Source organism: Rattus norvegicus, chromosome 1, assembly GCF_036323735.1.
Source record: "Rattus norvegicus strain BN/NHsdMcwi chromosome 1, GRCr8, whole genome shotgun sequence".
NCBI lineage: Eukaryota > Metazoa > Chordata > Mammalia > Rodentia > Muridae > Rattus > Rattus norvegicus.
Window position 1 is genome coordinate 30900536 of NC_086019.1, and position 17772 is coordinate 30918307.

At 45.7% G+C, this 17772-nt stretch overlaps 1 protein-coding gene and 1 long non-coding RNA gene across 2 annotated transcripts in view; one reads left to right on the forward strand and one right to left on the reverse strand.

Annotated features, from left to right (window-relative positions):
• The window catches only part of Ahrr (aryl-hydrocarbon receptor repressor), a 95033-nt gene extending 78317 nt beyond the window's left edge, over positions 1 to 16716 (forward strand). Inside the window, exons 7-11 of the mRNA NM_001024285.1 lie at positions 1502 to 1635; positions 7487 to 7683; positions 12130 to 12191; positions 12424 to 12562; positions 13199 to 16716. Coding sequence (NP_001019456.1) covers positions 1502 to 1635; positions 7487 to 7683; positions 12130 to 12191; positions 12424 to 12562; positions 13199 to 14207 — 1541 coding nt within the window. The 3' untranslated portion in view covers positions 14208 to 16716. The remainder of the gene's footprint in view (positions 1 to 1501; positions 1636 to 7486; positions 7684 to 12129; positions 12192 to 12423; positions 12563 to 13198) is intronic.
• LOC108349507 (uncharacterized) lies at positions 6879 to 12427 on the reverse strand. The gene is made up of 3 exons (XR_001835582.3): positions 11670 to 12427; positions 7424 to 7516; positions 6879 to 7138 (listed from the first exon to the last, which is right to left on the reverse strand). It is a non-coding gene; the product is annotated as an uncharacterized LOC108349507 (long non-coding RNA).
• Positions 16717 to 17772: the final 1056 nt, after the last annotated feature.

Here is a 17772-nt window from a genome sequence, read left to right on the forward strand (position 1 = left end):
CAGCCAGCAGTTGGTCCATCTTCAGCTCTGTGTGGCCTCTGAGGGCCTTTACGTCATCATGCTTGCTCCCCTCTGCTCTGCTCTCTTCTATGACAGACACTTGAGATATTTAGTTTGCAAAGAAAAAAAAGGTTATTTAGGAAGGTTTCAGTTCATTAAGTGTGGATTGTTTGCTTTTGGGCATTTAGTGAAGGCAGCACATTACTGTAGAAGTGTCAGGCGAGGTAAGATCCTTATCTGACATCCCACTCAGAGAGGGAAAAAAAGAGGATCAGGTCCACATTAGTTACTTTAGCTGATGCTGCAGCAAAATACTTGACAAAAGCAGCTCAGGGGAGGGAGGGTTTATTCTGTACAGTGATGGAAGACAGAACCCGCCCTACAGAGAAGGCATGGCAGCAGGGACATAACACAGCTGGTCACATCAGATGCATGGTTAGGAAACAGACATGGATGCTGCCGCCCCTTTTCATTTAGCCTAGGTCATAGAATGCTGCTGCCACATTTCAGGTGGGTCTTCCTACCACAGCTAACCCAGTCTAGAAACTCATTCACAAACTTGCCCAGAGGTTTGATGGTCAGGATTAATAATCACCACTTTACCCACTGTCATGTAAACACCCGAACTCATCACTTTAAATTGTAAGAGGAGCCCATAATGCCTCTCAAGGACATAGCCCTAACAGCTCTCACTGCCTCTTATAGGTTCCACCACCATAGGCTGGGGTCCATGGGCTCTGGGATACGCAAGATCCAGACTTCCAGGCTCCACTGTATTTGATATTTTCAATACTGCCTAAGAGCCTAAGATCTTGACTCTTTTCAAAAACTCCCTCAAGCCTCTTATCTGCCAGGCAGCAGCTCTGAACCAATTTACAGTTAACTGGAAAAGGAAAACAGAATGTTCTACCTAGTTCTTACCCTTTGTGCACTATAATCCTGTAGATCACGCCCCAACAGATACATGATACCTAATGAAGAGCTAATTGATGAGGTATGCATAGAATGTGCCCAGAAGTAGTAGGCTACAGTGGGCTTGGAGGATTGGGCATATGGGTTCTGGACTTCATCCAGGAGTTCATTCAGATGATGGTTTCCTAAAATTTAAAAAATTCAAAGAAAAATTTCCCCCTAACTTCAACATCTAACAGCATAATTTGCCTTAGGTCAAAGGTGCCTACACATCATATCATTTATTCAGCTCAAACAACACTAAGCAACTGACCCTTAGTCATACATGCAGCAGTGGTAAAAATCAGTGTTGGTCAGCACCAATGAAAACAAAACCCACCAAAGCACCGTCTCTTGGAGACATGGGGATGACAAAGGCTTGGAGACTCATGGAGAGACGTGCATTCTAGAAGGAGTGGCATGTTTGGTAGAAGCCTCATGGCGGCCAGTATTCTCCTATATGTGTATCTGCTATCTTCATAGCCCCCATCTCTTGTTTCCTAACCCAATTCTTAGGTTTTAATTTGCGTTATTTGCATTATCTTGTCAGACAATACCGTCCTAGGGAAGTTGCTCAGGGCCCAAGAAGGGGGCAAGGGCTTGCCCTCAGAGTACTCGGCCTTCTTGACACGCTGCTTCATTTGTCGTGTCCGCTGCCTGCTGGACAGCACCTCTGGCTTCCTGGTGAGTGGGTGCATGCCAGGGACATGTGGGATACTTTCTACTGTGGTGACGAAAGGGTGGGACAGAGAGAACACTGTAGAGGCACCAAGCCAGTGAATTGGCAGAGCTAGACCTTGACAGCACTGGAAGGTAGATGGGGAGGAAATGAGAGAAGGCCTAGAGGGTTATAAGAAAAGAAGACGAAATATTTAGAAATTGACAACAATTTTCTGTTGTTGTAAAAATATAAAAAATAAAAAAGTATGGTTGTCTTTTATCCCCACTAGGTCCGGCACCATAGTGCCCCGAGATATCTGCTAGATATCTCGGCGGAAACACACCCCAACTCCACGGTGGCCCAGTGTCTCCTGCCGCCGCACACTTTTCTACACTCAAACCGTCATATAAAAAAACACACAACACAATAATCTTTGACCCAATTGATAAGATATAATTGCCCACCTAAACATACAAAGCCCAGTACACATCCATCCCTTAAGAACATTAATAACAACCTGTAAATACACAGAGCGGAATCTTAACGTCACCCGCCATATTGTCCTGCCACGGCTTCTCTCCCTCTCCCTCCTCTCTCTTCCTCCTTTCCGTTCCAGTCTCCTCCTCTTCCCTCCTTCCTTCTCCTCCAATAACAGGCCTCCTTCTGTCCTGTACCTGCCCCTCACCTGTATTTTACAAATTCAATGGGAAGAAGGTTCTGGTGAAGTCATCTGCGTCCTGAGTAGTGACTAGGCAGCTGTCCTTGGGGCAGTGGAATTAGCATCAAAATACAGATAACTCCAGGGCAAACCACAATTTTCAACTTAAGTTCAGTTGTACATTTATTTTAAACTTATTTTAAAAGCCTTTTCTAGGACTGGAGATATAGTAAATTAGTAGAGTACTTCCCTAGTGTGTACAAAACCCTGGATTTGATCCCCAATACCACATAAACTGTATATAGTGGCTTACACTTAAAATTCCAGCACTTGGAAGGTGGAGGTGGGAGGATCAGAAGTTCAATTATCCAAGGCCGTCCTGGGGTACATGAAACTCTGTCTCTAAATAAACATACATACATACATACATACATACATACATACATACATACATACATACATGCTAAGGCTGATGAGATTGGTCAGTGGGTAAACATGCTTGCCATCAAACCTGACCACCCGACTTTGACTTTTAGGATCCGTGTAGTGGAAGGGGAGAGCCAACTTGGGAAGGTTGTCTTCTGATCTTCACATGTGTACCATGGCAAAGCTGGGTCCAAGGTTTTGGTTTCAGCACCACCTTCCCCCCCAAGACACTTGGCTTTCCACCATTTTTACAAATTTTTCCTTATTTTTTTATTATTAGATTTGTATATTTTATTACTTTATATGAGAGTGGTTTTCCTGCATATATGTTTGTACCATGTACATGCTTCATGCCCATGGAGATCAGAAGAGGGCATTGAATCCCCTGGAATTGGAGTTACAGACTGTTTTGAACCACTATGGATAATGGGAATCCAGTCCATACAAGAACCCAAGTCCTCTACAAGAGCAACATATGCTCCTCCAACTGGACTGAGTTTCCAGGGGAGGGGCTATCACCCTCACCTGAACTATAGAGCTCCTAAAACCCCCAGGACCTGCAGATCCCTACAGACCATCTACCAAAGACCGGAATGACAAATTCCTGTCAGGCTTCCTGCACACTTGAGGTGGAGGCCTGGGAGGCCTGTGTGAGGTGTGCCTGGAACCTCAGTATACCCTCTTGGCCTACCACACTTCATGGAGGTTTTTCTAATTCATACCAACTTCGCCTGGCTCTTATCCATGGCTCTGTGAACTACCCCTAAGCTGACTTTTAAGGATCATTCCACATACAGGAAAGACGATCTCTCCTTGTTACTAACTTAGGATACTTGCCCTTCCTCCACCCACAGTGTTCTCAGTTCTTTCCACATAATTCACTGGAAAAGGGATTCTAATCAGCAGCTGGTAGACTAGGGCCTCTTATTTTCATTAACCTTTCCTTGTTCGTTGGTTGGTTTGGGTTTTTCATAAACAAGTTTTTTTTTTAATAAAAATGTTAATCACATATAACGCCTACTCAGTGCCTTCAGAAGAGCAGAGGAGGAAAACCAGAATGTCCCTTCCCAGCTACACTCAGGCCCACTCTGAACATGCCTGTCACACATGCTTCCAGAGGAAAGCTGCCATGGTGGCCCATGGCAGATTCTAGGCCCACCGTCCATAACCGAGGCTGTCTTTAGCTGGTCCCTTCTGCTTAACCTTTCAAAAGTGAGTTCCCACTCTCCTCACGTAAGTGAGAGCACTGAACAAGATCACTGCTCGAGTGGAAAGAAAAGTCCAAACGGCCCAGGCTATATCTTGGGGGTCAGAGAATAGCAAAAGGTGGGAAAACCTTGATGACTTCACAGTGGGAAGGAACCCGGAAGTTTAGAGTAGTGGGGAGGAGGTTTGTGGGACAGAGGAGCCTGGGGGCTTCAATGTGCACTACAGGTCTGTGTTAATAGGAACCTGCCTTGGCTAGGGTTACTATTGCTATAATGAAGCACCATGACCATGCCAGATGCAGATGAAAGGGTTTATTTGGCTTACATTCCCACATCCTAGTCCATCATTGAAGGACGTCAGGACAGGACATACTTACTGAAACCGGCAGGGACCTAGAGGCAGGAACTGATGTAGAGGCCATGGAGAGGTGCTGCGTACTGGCTTGCCCACGTGACTTCCTCATCCTGCTTTCTTATAGAACCCAGAACCATCAGCCCAGGGATGGCCCCCACACAGTGGGCAAAGTCCTCCCACATCAATTATTAATGAAGAGAATGCCCCACAGGCTGCCTGCAGACCATCTTATGTAGGAGTTTTCTAACTGAGGCTCCCTCCTTTCCAATGATTCTAGCGTGTGCAAAGTTAGCATAAAGCTAGAAATGATAAGAGTAAACTTTTGTTTATCGCTAGCAATCTTTATGTTTACCTGGTCAGAGTCCAGCTTGAGCTGAGAGCCCAGACTGTCATTTTGAGGATTTGGGACTAACACTCACCTTAGGTTGACTTTGTCCAATGATAGTAACTGAATGCAGTAACATTTCATAATTTATGGAAATATTTACTCCTTGTCCATTTATCAGTGAAAGGGTAGATGATTGATGTATTCTGTTGATCATTTCAGCCATTGATAAATAAACATCTTTAATGTTGGCCACGAAAATGAAAACTTGGTCCTTAGTAAGTACAGATTAAGATCATGAGACCCAAGAGAACAGGAGAGACAGTGGCGAACCATCCTTCCTGGATTTCAGCCCCAGGCCTAGCCTTATATGTCCCATCCCTGCACGTTGGCCTTCCCATAGGGCTCCATGCAAAAGATTGCCACCCATGACTCTATCTATTATCCTATAAACTGGACCACTAGTCTTCTGTCTGGGCAATCAGTAGGTAATAGAGGCTCTTGTTCCAATGTTGCATTTTAAAGTTCAGTTGTGTTGAAGGAGTCGTTATTATGGGTTCAAGTCCTAAGAGAGAATTTCACTGTACAACAGGGCAGAAATAAACAGAATAAAACTGAAACGAACACCAAACAGAGGAATTAATTTGATTTTAAAGTTGTAACAGTATCTACAGAAATAAGTGTCTTCAGTAGCCTAAGTTACCTGAATAAGACCTAAAGAGAATTAAGCCAGCCAAAACCCCAACATGAATGAAAGGGACTCATGAGGCCCCCACCCCTTGGTGAGGAGCTATTGGTAAATTGATGGCTTGTTGATAGAGGAGTGTAGTCCCTGGTAGGTTGCCCATGCTCGAGTGGATGATCCCACACCTACGTACATATCACGTGCCTGTGGGGAGCACTAATTGGACTTAGTGGTTTTTTTAAAAGATGAAAAGGATAGGAAAGGAAAGAAGACATATTGGGTGGTGGGGGAGTTAGCAGGGTATTCAGGGTGGATATCATCAAAATATATTTTATATATGTATTACATTCTTTTAAAAATATTTATTTTATTTATGAGTACACTGTCGCTGTCTTCAGACACACCAGAAGAGGGCATCAGATCCCATTCCAGATGGTTGTGAGCCACCATGTGGTTGCTGGGATTTGAACTCAGGACCTCTGGAAGAGCAGTCAGTGCTCTTATCTGCTGAGCCAGCTCTCCAGCCCCAAATTCTTAAGTAATATTAAAATATCATAGCTAAAAAAGAAAGGGTGTTGTATCCCACCATTCAAATCTATTATCCCATATGGATCCTGGGTTGATTTCAGCACTTCCTAGGCTCTTTTCACTTCTTCCCAAAGTCCAGCAGTGATGGGAGGGGTGCGCCTGCCCAGGACCTGACAAAGAAACTGACGGACACTGCAATCTAGAACTGTTTTCCCTAGAGCAGGGTATCAAGTGTATCCCAGGACACCACTGCCTAAACTTCCCCACACCATGTATGCGATTAATACTCTGTGTATCCTTGCAATTATCTGTTCATTTGTCCACAACCCATGGGTGTTGGAGAAACCCCTGCACAGTAGGGGCTCGCTGCTGGATCCTGGATTAGGCACAAAGCACACCCAAACATCTAAACACCTATTTTTACAGAGAAATTCTTTATTAATTGGGGAAGAAAAGTAAAAGTGGATGCTTTCTGACTTAGGCAGAAAAACAGCAGCAAATGACCTTGCAGGTGTAATTTTTCATTTATTTATTTATTTATTCATTCGTTCATTCATTCATTCTACACCCCATTATCAGGCCCCCTCTCCTCCCAGTACCCTATCACATTGTTCTTCTCCCCATTTCCCCTCCCCTTCTCCTCTGACAAGAAGGAGCTCCTCCTGTGTATCAACCCCTCCACCCCACTCCAACCCCAGGCACTTCAAGTCACTGCAGGACTAGACCCACCCTCTCCCACTGAATGAGTCTGGGATAAGAACATAATAGACCTTCATGGCTAGTTTTAGGGATGTAACCTATGGTTTGTAAGAGAGAGAGGGAAGGGGTAAGGGGAAAGGCAAAAGGGGGAATGGCAAGACCTACCATAGCGTCTGTGCAGGGCCTGCTAGGGCCCTTCAGATATCCTCAGGCACAGATGAGTGGATGAGCTGGAAATCTGGGAAGGAGGGAGGATGGATGGAGGAAGATAAAATGAATGCATGAAAGGATAGAGAGAGTATGGGTCCATGGTGCTAGGTGTTGTGAAGGCAGGAGAATCCTGAAGGAACTTAGGAACTAATTCAGTGGTATAGCAGCCTTCCATATATAAAAATATGTTTTATTTTATTATCTTATCACAAATGCCCAAGCTCTATGCAGCGTTTAAACATACACTGTATATTCTAGAGTAATAAAAATCAAGCCGTCCTTGTCTTCTTATTAAAGGAGAGGAGTGCTGATTTGCAGAGTAAAGGTAAAGCTTGATCGCTCTCAGGACTAAGTTCCAGGAAACTCCTGCAGAAAATGGCCGATGGCTGGGTAGGCCAGCAAACACTTGGGTAGATGTGTGCTCCTGTCCTCCTATACCGACACAGGGAGGATGGGCGTGTCAACATGTGCATGGTGAGATTATGCTATTCGTAAAAGGTCATAAGACTTCCTATACCGACACAGGGAGGATGGGCGTGTCAACATGTGCATGGTGAGATTATGCTATTCGTAAAAGGTCATAAGACTACCAAGAAAGGAACTGTAGCCCTAGGACAGAGCTGGTCCCTGGAAGTTGAGCTCCACTACATAGTAGAGGGATGGTGTTTCCTAAAGTTTTAGGATTAGACCTGCTTAATGGTATTGTTACAAAGTTACCTTCACACACTTGAGTCGGCTCTGTGAACAGCATGTCGTCTTTCTGTCTCTTTAAAACACCAGACTATGCAGTTCCAAGGAAAACTAAAATTCCTGTTTGGACAGAAGAAGAAGACACCATCAGGAACAGCCTTGCCTCCTCGGCTCTCCTTGTTTTGCATTGTGGCGCCAGTGCTGCCTTCTGTGACTGAGATGAAAATGAAAAGTGCATTCTTGAAGGCAAAGCACAGGGCAGACATTGTGGTCACGATGGACTCAAGGTGAGTATGAATTGTCACATCATAACATTGAATTACAACAGCAAGATGCCCCATGTGTTGTAATTTCTATACACTTTCCCCCAGTAAATAATAAATATACAGTTTGATATTTTTAAAACCACCTCACAGTGTACCTGGCAACTATTAGGGAAAGATATCTTTTCAAAATTGATGTAAACTGTAGCACCACACACTTCAATCCCTCTAAAGCTGCCCTTAACCTCCAGGCTCAGCCCCCAGAGAGAGGCCAAAATAGCATGTCACCTCTATAGGGGCTCCCTCCTCCTCAGTTTGTTGGTGTTGGGCACAAGTAAATGTCTAGAGGGCACATTTAAGGTGATAGTGGAACTTGTGCCAACTTTCTAGGGCCTAGTCTCACCAGCTTTGTGACATTTTCTCAGCTTTCAGAAGTAAAAAACACACCTAGTTTTCTGGACCATTTCTGGGCGTGATATAAAGTTACGTTCTACCTGATTTGGTGATCTGGGAGTATGAAGTCAGGAGGAATTGGAAGGCAGCAATGCCCCAGTTCTGAATTTGATTTCTGGAGAGACATGAGCAAATGTCTACTCACCTAAGACAGTGACCTGATGACAGACCAAAGCATGGAGACCGCAAAGTCCAACTTGGAGGACCAATGAGTTTGTTTAGGGTTACTAACAGGAATATAAGTGAGAGTTACTCATGGGAACAGAATGACTCAATGGCAGCTGCATCACTAAAACCCACGCCAGCATGAGAGACAACTCACAAAAGCTGGAAATCTGAAGCATTCTACAGCAGCTCAATGGGTTAGAGAGCTGCCTTTCCCAGTGGCTCTGTTGGTCTGATCCTTTTCTAAGCAGCTCTGTTTGTATGAGGGTCTTCTAGGCAGCTTGACTTGTATACTTTTTGGAGTTGCTTAGTGAATCTATTCAGTTTCAGGGTCTTCCTGGAAGTATTTTGAGTTATTTACTTCCTGTCTTCGTTATCTTCCCTACAGTATGAAGTGTTTTACCTTCCCTTAGAACATCTTGTTTTCCTCCCCTGTAAAAATCCTGTCATTAAATATTCTTCTTACAGCCTATGTCTTAAGGAGTTTCCCTCTGAGGTGGAAGGTTTTAATCTAGGAAGAAACTGCTGTGCAACAATTCCCCACACAGATTGTAGGCAATGTTTTCTCCTGTTCACTATAATAGTAGTAGTCAAAACAAAGCCAGAAAACCCTAATTCCCAGTCACTTGTTTGTCCTTTAGTGACTAAAACAGAACCAAGCTGCTCACCTTCCCTCTCCAGTGAATACCAATGTCTCAGTCTGACGTTACATTAGTCAACACAGCAAGCCTTGGGATAAACAGTGAAAATGGAGAAGGGCTATCCATCTATTGAAAATTGAACCAGCAGTTTCAGTTGTAACCCTGACCCTATTTCTAGCCAGAGCCACAGTGCTCTTCTCTTAGAGGCACTGTGTGGTCTTCTCTGGCTTTGGTTGCTGGAAGAGTGCTGGGGTGGGGGCCTATGGTCTAGGACTAAACCACAGATTGGTCACTCAGTCTTGGCTACAGCAGAGAGGCCACAAAAGATTTTTTAAAAAAGGGTCTGGTGCAGAGCTAGCAGGAGCCACTCCCTTTCAGCCAATGATACATGGAAAGGACAGAGCCATGGGTCAGGAGGGCTCATTAGTGACACTGTCCCAGGATGTGGACACCCTCAGGTCAGAATAGGAGAGCCTGGAGTACGGGCACTGCCTTCTGAAATGGCCTTTAAAGGCCTTTAACTAGGCTGCACGAAGGCTGTACTGTGGGGAGCGACAAGGCCGACGAGGAAATGGTGGTCCCAGAGGGTTACAGCCTTTGTAGCTGTAGAACCTGGAAGCACTGATGCTGTGCTCAGAAATGGACTGGGAAAGAGACTTCTAGGGCAACCTTTAATCCCAAGAAGGAAAATGAGATTTCTGGTACCATTTCACTGTCTTGGGGGCATGATGGGCACATTGGTTATGCAGGCTGCTCCCTTTCCAAGGAAATACCTAGATGGATTTATAGGATTTCTGAAGACAGCAGCCCTATCCGTATGTGTCGTATTGTGCACAATATTGAAACGCTTATGGAGTACCTGGTGTTCAGGATTCTACGTCCTGTGCTTTGAGCTGAAATCAGAACTGCCATCAGTAAGCACAGCACAATGCACGTCTGCAGGGCAGAGATGGCAGTGCCGGGCCCTGAGGACTGACTCTGGGGGCAGTTGTATCGTCAAGGCAGGAGCAGCTATGCCTCTCACAGCTTTCTTAACAGGGATTCTGTGTTGGGTGTTCCTAGTTGTATCTTTGGCCTGCCATATTCTTTTACCTGCCTGCTAAAATTTATTTCAAATCTCCAAATCAGTACTTGCTACAGTTCTGTCAGGGCCCAGAGGTACACAGGGAGAAAATCGGATTCTCAGAGAGTACATTATGCATTCCCAGCAGAGACTCAGCAGATCAGGCTCCCCTCTCTCTCAGTCTCACAGCTCCTCACAGACCCCAAGTACACTGCACAGAGGACTCTGGGGTGAGTCCAGCAGATAGAGCTTGAAGCCCAGTACTGGCACCCAGTAGAGGGACATCACCAGACAAGTCACCTAAATTTCTCCTTCAAAAAGCAAAATGGACTTATCAGGATGACTTAAAATTATTCTAAATATTATGTGATGGCAAAATTTATGACTCCAGTAGCCCTATCAGGTCAGATGTGACCACTCATCCGAAGATGTCCATCTAAGAGACTCATAATGATAAATGTAGAGAAGAAGACACTGCTCTTGTATATAGGAGACAGGAAGATATGAAAGGGCCCATATTTGGACCGAGTACATAAGCTTTTGGATTAAAGAGAGGCAGAACTGGAGTAGGGGTAACAGGTATGTGTGATTAAGAAGTTCTACTCAAGGCATGGTAATCTGCTTAACTATTGAGTCGGTTCTGGTTCGGCAAAGTGGTCTGAAGAAATCCTTATTGCTTGAGAAGACAAACTGGATCTCAAGATAGAGTTAATATTTCTTCAAGCTTCGGCCCTACCATCATGGACAGTCTGTCTTACGAGGACCCCCTGTTGTTGGAATCTGAGGTATCTGCAGGTTTGGGGAAATGACTAGAGACTTCAAGTCACCTTTAAGAACAAGACACAGAGATAGGTGGTGGCGGCAGCGGTGCATGCATCCTAACACTTGGGAGGCAGAGGCAGGTGGGTTTCTATGAGTTCAAGGCTAGCCTGGTCTATAGAATGAGTCCAGGACAGCCCGGGCTACACAAAAAAACCCTGTCTTTAAAAACCGTTTTATTTAGAAAAAGAACACGGAACACACTGCAGTAAAGAGCTGGCAAGACACTGCCATTGTTCTTATTTTTGTGTTTTAAGCCTTTAAGAGGAATTTGATAGTATACTGACTATTTTTATGACAACCACCAGGTAGTGTTATCTGAAAAGGAGGAAGCCTCAACTGAGAAAATGCCTCCATAAGGTCCAACTGTTGGGCCTTTTCTTAGTGATTGATGGGGGAGGGGGCCACAGCCCATTGTGGGTGCTGCCATCCGTTGGATGATGGTCCTTCAGTTGTATATGAAAAAGGCTTAGCAAACCATGATGAGTTAGCCAGTAAGCAGAACTCTTCCAGGGCTCTGAATCAGCTCCTGCCTCCAAATTCCTACCTTGCTTCAGTTCCTGCCCTGTTTTTGATGATGATGTTGCATGGAACTGCAGTGAGATAACCCCCTCCCCCGCCCCCAAAGTTGCTTTTGGTCATGGCGTTTCATTACAGCAATAATAACCCAAAGACAGTAGGACGGATATTCCCACTTCCTAGATCCATGACTGATTCATGTACCTATGTACATAGGTAAGTTCAGATGCAAAGGTAAGGTATGGACACCAGACTTCCATCCTGGCCTTACTTTGTGAGGGGCTTAGTTTCTAATAAAAGCAGCTTCCAAGTGCCCGTTCTCTCGTCACACCCCACACCTCCATACTTACCCTGGGGGTAGTGGCTTGGTGATCACGAATTCATTGTTGTGATGATTGTATAGATCATAACTTCCTGGGATCACGAGGGTCAATTTTATTTTTATTCTGGTCTTCTGGAGGGGAGGAAAATTCGATCTCTAAAAGCCACCTATGTGCCATAAAACTCCTGAAGGAATTAATTAGTTTTGTATTGGACCTCAAAAATTCTATAAGAAAAAAAACTCTGCAAAATAAAGATAAAAGGTGTAAGAGTTAATTTCTATCTTCTTTTGAGCAAGTGATCTTCAGTTGTCTAACCTTTGAGAGTGACCTAGGAATAAAGAGCAGTTCATTTGTTCAGCTTTCTCCTGACAGACTCATTGGTGTGAGTGTAAGTCAGGAGGTCTGGGCAGTGGGGTCTGGGGTCTCGCTGACTCCATCCGTTCTCTTATTGTCAACCTACATTAATGCTGTTATCTGGTCTTCACAGGGCAAAAGCTGTTACAAGTCTGTGTGAATCAGAACTGCATCCCAAACTCAATTACTTAGCAGGTACTTCTAAAACTTCATCTTCTCGGCCTTTCTCCATGGCACAGTGCTTTTTTTCCTGGGAGAGCCCCCCATGCCTGCAGGACTCTGTGTATTCCCTAGAGATGCCATGACTAGCAGGGAGTGCTACAGACTTAACTGTCTGCTGCTGTCGCTCTGGTCCTGGTCACTGCTGAGAACACACCTGCTCAGTAGTCCTCACTGTGACTTCTTTCCCCTCTCTAAACCCAAACAGGAAGGAGCAATGGAGAAAATGTCATTTCACTGTTCAGGGGACAAACAGATAGGAGCCATTGGACCCGGGCTCTAGCCAGGTCTTCATGTCTGTGCCTCAGGGGTGGTCCTGACCTGCTGGACCCCAAGGGGACTTCAGGGTAAGTGGTAACAGACTGCACAGTTCTCAGCTAAATCACGGTCGATATCAGAATGGGATAGGCATGGCTTACACATTCTCTCAGCCTAGGCAGCAAGCAGTCAGGGAGGAGCATGTTTGTCTCAGCAATCCTTTCAAGTCACAGCCCTTCTTCCACCTGACACTTGCCTTCCTTCTCACATCCTGACCGTGGGTTTCTTTACAAAACTATTAGGTAGCCCCTCCTCATCTCTCAGCACACCAGTGCTAGTCCTGAAGCCACAAAGTATCCTGTGGTCAACCATAGGATTGTTCTTTTAGTTGGAGAATATCATATAGTATCATTTTAGTCATGATCATATGACTGGTGTACGGCATTCACCCGTGCCCAGAGATGCCTTCCTGGAGCAAGGAGAGCAGCTGCCTGGGGACCTAGGGGCCAAAGAAAGCAAGATAGAGCACGTGAGGCTTTTCACTGGTCCCTTGGACTAACAACAGGCGGCTAAAAAGGCCAATATGGTCTGGGAAGATCTGAAGCTGCCTTTGGGATTTAACTGCTATCATACTAAGTTGTCATCCACTCGTAGAGAGGCTGGGCCCCTAAAGGGGTGAGAGTATGGCTTCTGTGCTATGTCCAATGGCTGCCTTTTCTCTGAAGGGACAGAGAAGAGGACGATCAGAAGCACATACTAAGGAGATCCCCTGGTGCCCGGGGGCAGAGGGAGATGCACAAGTACAGCTATGGCTTGGAGACACCAGTACACTTGAGGCACCTGGACTGGAGCACAGAGCAGCGAAGTCAGGAGGGCACTACCAAGCTAACTCGGCAGCCCAGTAAGAGTGAGCCATCCACATGCCTGGTGCCCCATGGTTCCTGTGTGCCCTACCCTGGAAGTCAAGGCATGTTCAGTGCCAGCAACATGGCTTCTTTCAGGGAGTCCCTAGACCATCCCACTGGTACCTACTGCAGTCAGATGAACAGACCCTTGCCAGATATCCACCAGGGCCAGGTGGATCCTTCCACCTGTCATATCCCCCAGGGAAGTCTGGGCTCTAGGATCCCTCTGTCTGGAATGCAGTGCTTCACCGCCAGGGGATTTTCTACAGAGGATGCAAAATTGCCCAGCTTGCCAGTGAACATAGGCACCCCGTGCAATCCAGTATTGTCACTGGAAGTGCCAATCAAGATGGAGAACGAATCTGGGTCCCAGGATATAGTTGAAGCCAGCACAACTAGCTGTGTGTGGCTGGGAACCGGCGACATGACCAGAAGACATCTGGTTGGTTTCCCTGCCAGGATGCATCTGAAAACAGAGCCTGACTATAGGCAGCAGGTCTGTACCCCACACCGTGGGCATGGTATACTGGGGACTAATCCCCACAGCAGAGACACTGTGGGGTCCTGTAGGGAGCATGCTCCTCTTTACTCTGCACACTGCACCTGCCTGAGTCCAGAGCCTCCTCATCACCTCTTCATGTGTAGCCACAGTGAAAGTCAGCATCCCTCCTTGGACCAAGACTGCAGAGCTCCTATTGTTAAGCGTGAGCCTCTGGACTCACCATCATGGGCTGCTCCTGGTCATGTGACTGTGCCCAGGATGTTCCCTAAGAATGCCTCTATAACTGTGATCCCATCCAAAGGATCTGATGGGATTTTCCTACCCTAGAGTTGCTGCTCTGCTGGAAATTCAGTCCTTGGATAATGGAACATGGTCAGATATTCTTATAGTGATACTCTTTACAGAACTCAGTGAGTGAGGCTGAGATTTCCTGTGTGTAGCCTAGCAACAGAGCATTCTGAATCACATAGGACTTCAGAGAATTCTCGTGCATAAACCTCAATCTGCTCAAGTGGACAGCATTTCACTTTGAGAAGCTAAAATGTTTAAGGAAGTAGCTAACAGTATTCTATGCTGGGCAGAGCTCGACTGATGGTCAAAGTGATGTGTTCCTGGTGTCCAAGCTTGCTATACCTCCTGCCTGTGTGCAGCAGGAATTCTGAGGCTATTAGTCAGAAACTGAGGCCATACTTTGTACGATGATAGTCAGGGAAATATCCTATACCATGGAGATTTTTGTGGGTCACTGAGCATGGTTTATGTACCTGCATCCCTGAGTACATCATATAGAGAGGTTACAGTATCTAGGCCAGGAACCAGAGGAGCACAGCACACAGAAAAGAGTGAAGCCATACTGATGAAGAGACATTGCCCAGGCAACCGTTCCTAGCCCAGGGAGACTTAGGGATGAAAAGGCAGCCAGTGTTTGTTGGAATTGTAAAGACAATGCACTCTGATTGTAGGAAATGTGGGTATCATGTATAAACAGAAAGGAAGAGTCATCAGGAACCACGGCAAAATGACTGTGGCTGGGGGTGCAGTAGAGAATGCTCCAAGGGAGGGCTTAGACCAGAAATCCTGTGCCATCAGCACAGGATCAACTGAACAGGAAAAGGCTCTGCTTGTCTGTTTGGTTCAAAGTCTTCCTCAGGGAATTATGACATCCATCTCTGATGCTACTTCCTCTGAGGTCTTAGGAATAGCAGGAGCTTGCTGGAAAGGCCTATGGCTAATTCTACTAGGTAGTCTCTTCAGCATAGATTTTCTTTCCCTTAGCCATGACTCCAGGATACCATTGCTCGGCCACTGGCTTAGTGAAAGAAGATGTCTGGAGATGCCTATCACCTTATTGGAATCAGGTTGGGTGGGCCGGACTAGGTCTTCTGCCCAGTTTTTGAGCTGTCTGGCTTTCAAGAAGACTCACCATGGGACAAAAATACAACTGAAGATCTGCTAGAACTGAGAATACTCACTGTGAGAGCCCAGGGCCTTGTGCTCTCTCTGTCCCTTGGCCCACAGAGGACTTTCAAAGGGCAAGATAGGGGCTGTGCTGTCACAGATGTAAGGCATGCACATACCTCCAGTCCAGCTTCCCCGTTACCTAAAGCCTGAAGCCAGCATGGTGTCCCAGCTCTTCCTCCTATGCCCAGCCACCTGTATCCCTCCTCTCCTCAAACTGCCCCAGTCCCAGCTTATACATTTCTGCTAAGCATAGCATACCCTATGGGTATTAATGACTAACAACAGGTAGAATTCGCATTTTCCTCAACACTTCCTGTTCTAAGGACATGCTCAACCACTCAAGTGTCTGCCATTGTATTTCTCTGTGAAAGTACTTAGCTATGTTCCCATGCTAAGCAACACTCATTGTCCTATACACTTCCCCTACAAGGAGCAGAGAACACAGCAGACTGTTACATTGCAATGTATACAACATTTACAGAGTGTCCTGGAGCCAGTGAAAGAAAGCTAGGGAAAGGGTCCTTGAAGGTGGAATTCAGAGACATAATTAGACATGGTGGCATGCATTTCAGCACTTAAGAGACTGAAGCAGACGATGAACCATTCAAGCCTATATCAGACCTTGTCTCAAACAAAATAAAACAAAGTGCATTACTACACATTTATCAATTTTAGCCAGATCTCCATCCTCTTTGTATGTAATCAAAGAAGGGCTATGCCCCTAGTGAAGCCCATATGTTGTCTGCTCAGGTACTCTGAACGTTTCAGATGGACCTCATCTGCACTCCTGCGGGGATGACTGACCATATGTGGCAGCTCAACTGGGACCTGGGTTTCCCTGCAGGTCAGGCTTTGTGGACCTGAGTTCTGCACTTGGATGTCATTTCAGCAGATCTTGTATTTGAGGGGGCACCACATCACACGGCGAGCTTGGGTACCTGGTGCCAGTTCTGTCTAAGGACGCTCAAACCTCCCAGACCTGCACTTTGGCTCATTCATCACGAGCCTCCAGTCAGCTTGCACAGGAAGGAACCGAGGTCGTCCCTACTCTAGCATCTCACCATATGCACTGACTCCAGGCTCACGCTTTTTGTGATAGCTAGCTTTTACCTATATGGCTAAAAATTATCCAAGATTAAATACAATGAGAGATGGGCTGGGGAGGAATAAATACATAGTGCCCTATAGTTTCAGTTCCTGCTGGGGAAAGTCCTCAAGATCTGGACCCAGTGAACTTTAAGCATACACTGCAGCCCAGCTGTCCGTGCTCTCTTCCTGGTGCTCTGTTTGAACAGAGAATACAACTGCATTTCTCATGCGGTGGTTTGTACTGCATTGGCAAAACCTGTGTAAAATAAACCTCATGTTTCCATGCATTTCGTGTGAGACTGTGTGTCTTTTCCTTCAGAGAATGTTTTAGATTCACATTCTAGGATGGCAGAAGGGGATAATAAATGTAAAAAGTTGAAAGGTTAAAATTAAGAGCTGGGCTTGGGTCCTCTGCTCTCACTGGGGGTCAGGACCCCCTCATGTGCCCAGGACGCCCCAGACCCACACTGCCTGTGAAGAGTGAGGAAGGCACAGCAGGGGGATCTTTCCATTCAAGGATATTTTTATCCTGCAATAGATACCACATTTTGGGCTCTTTTTCTTTATGCCCTATGTGCTTTGTATTTTCACAAAGGTCTCTGCAGCTTTTGACAAATCCTAGGCAATTTGATGCTAATGTCAATATCCACAATTTTTTCCAGGCTTAATTGGCCATTGTGAGAAAACTTCCTCCACTACTAACCCCTTTGTTTCCTTATGCTTTAAATTTCTTCTTACAACAGTTACAACTTGTTTAATCCACTTACTTGCACATATTTCTACTTTCCACTCTGTTCTCAATTCCGCAGTATCAAGTCTCCCCTTCCCCACTTTCTCTGCTGTCTGAAATCCTCCATGTTCTCTTCCTTTTCTCCCTTCTACTTGTTTGGAAGCTGCACCTCTCTATCTTTGGTGCACATTTAATAACATCTACTGTGTAGCTCATCAAGAAGTCTGGCCTCTGAGAACGAGAACAGGTTTGGGCCACATCAAGGCTCAACTTCTACTGAGATTGAGGGGGCCCAAAAGGAGCCCGTCTAGAATTTCTTTGCCAAAGGCTAGGCCTTTGTACTACTCTTCAGGTTGAGGACTCTTCCTAAGTGGCAGTCTTCTCTACTCCAGGGCCAGCATAGCCATCTCCAGGATAGATCATTTCTGCTGTTTGAGTTTCTGAAGCCACCCATTCACCAAGGAAGCTCTGAGGTGATCATCTGGGTTTCTAGAGGGAGTCTCTGTCTGTTCTTCACCATTGGAACACATGTCTTCTCCCTTTCTCTGGGTGGGTGTAAAAATGGCTTTGGGGACACTCTTCCCAGGGCAGCAGAACTGTTAGTCACTGCTT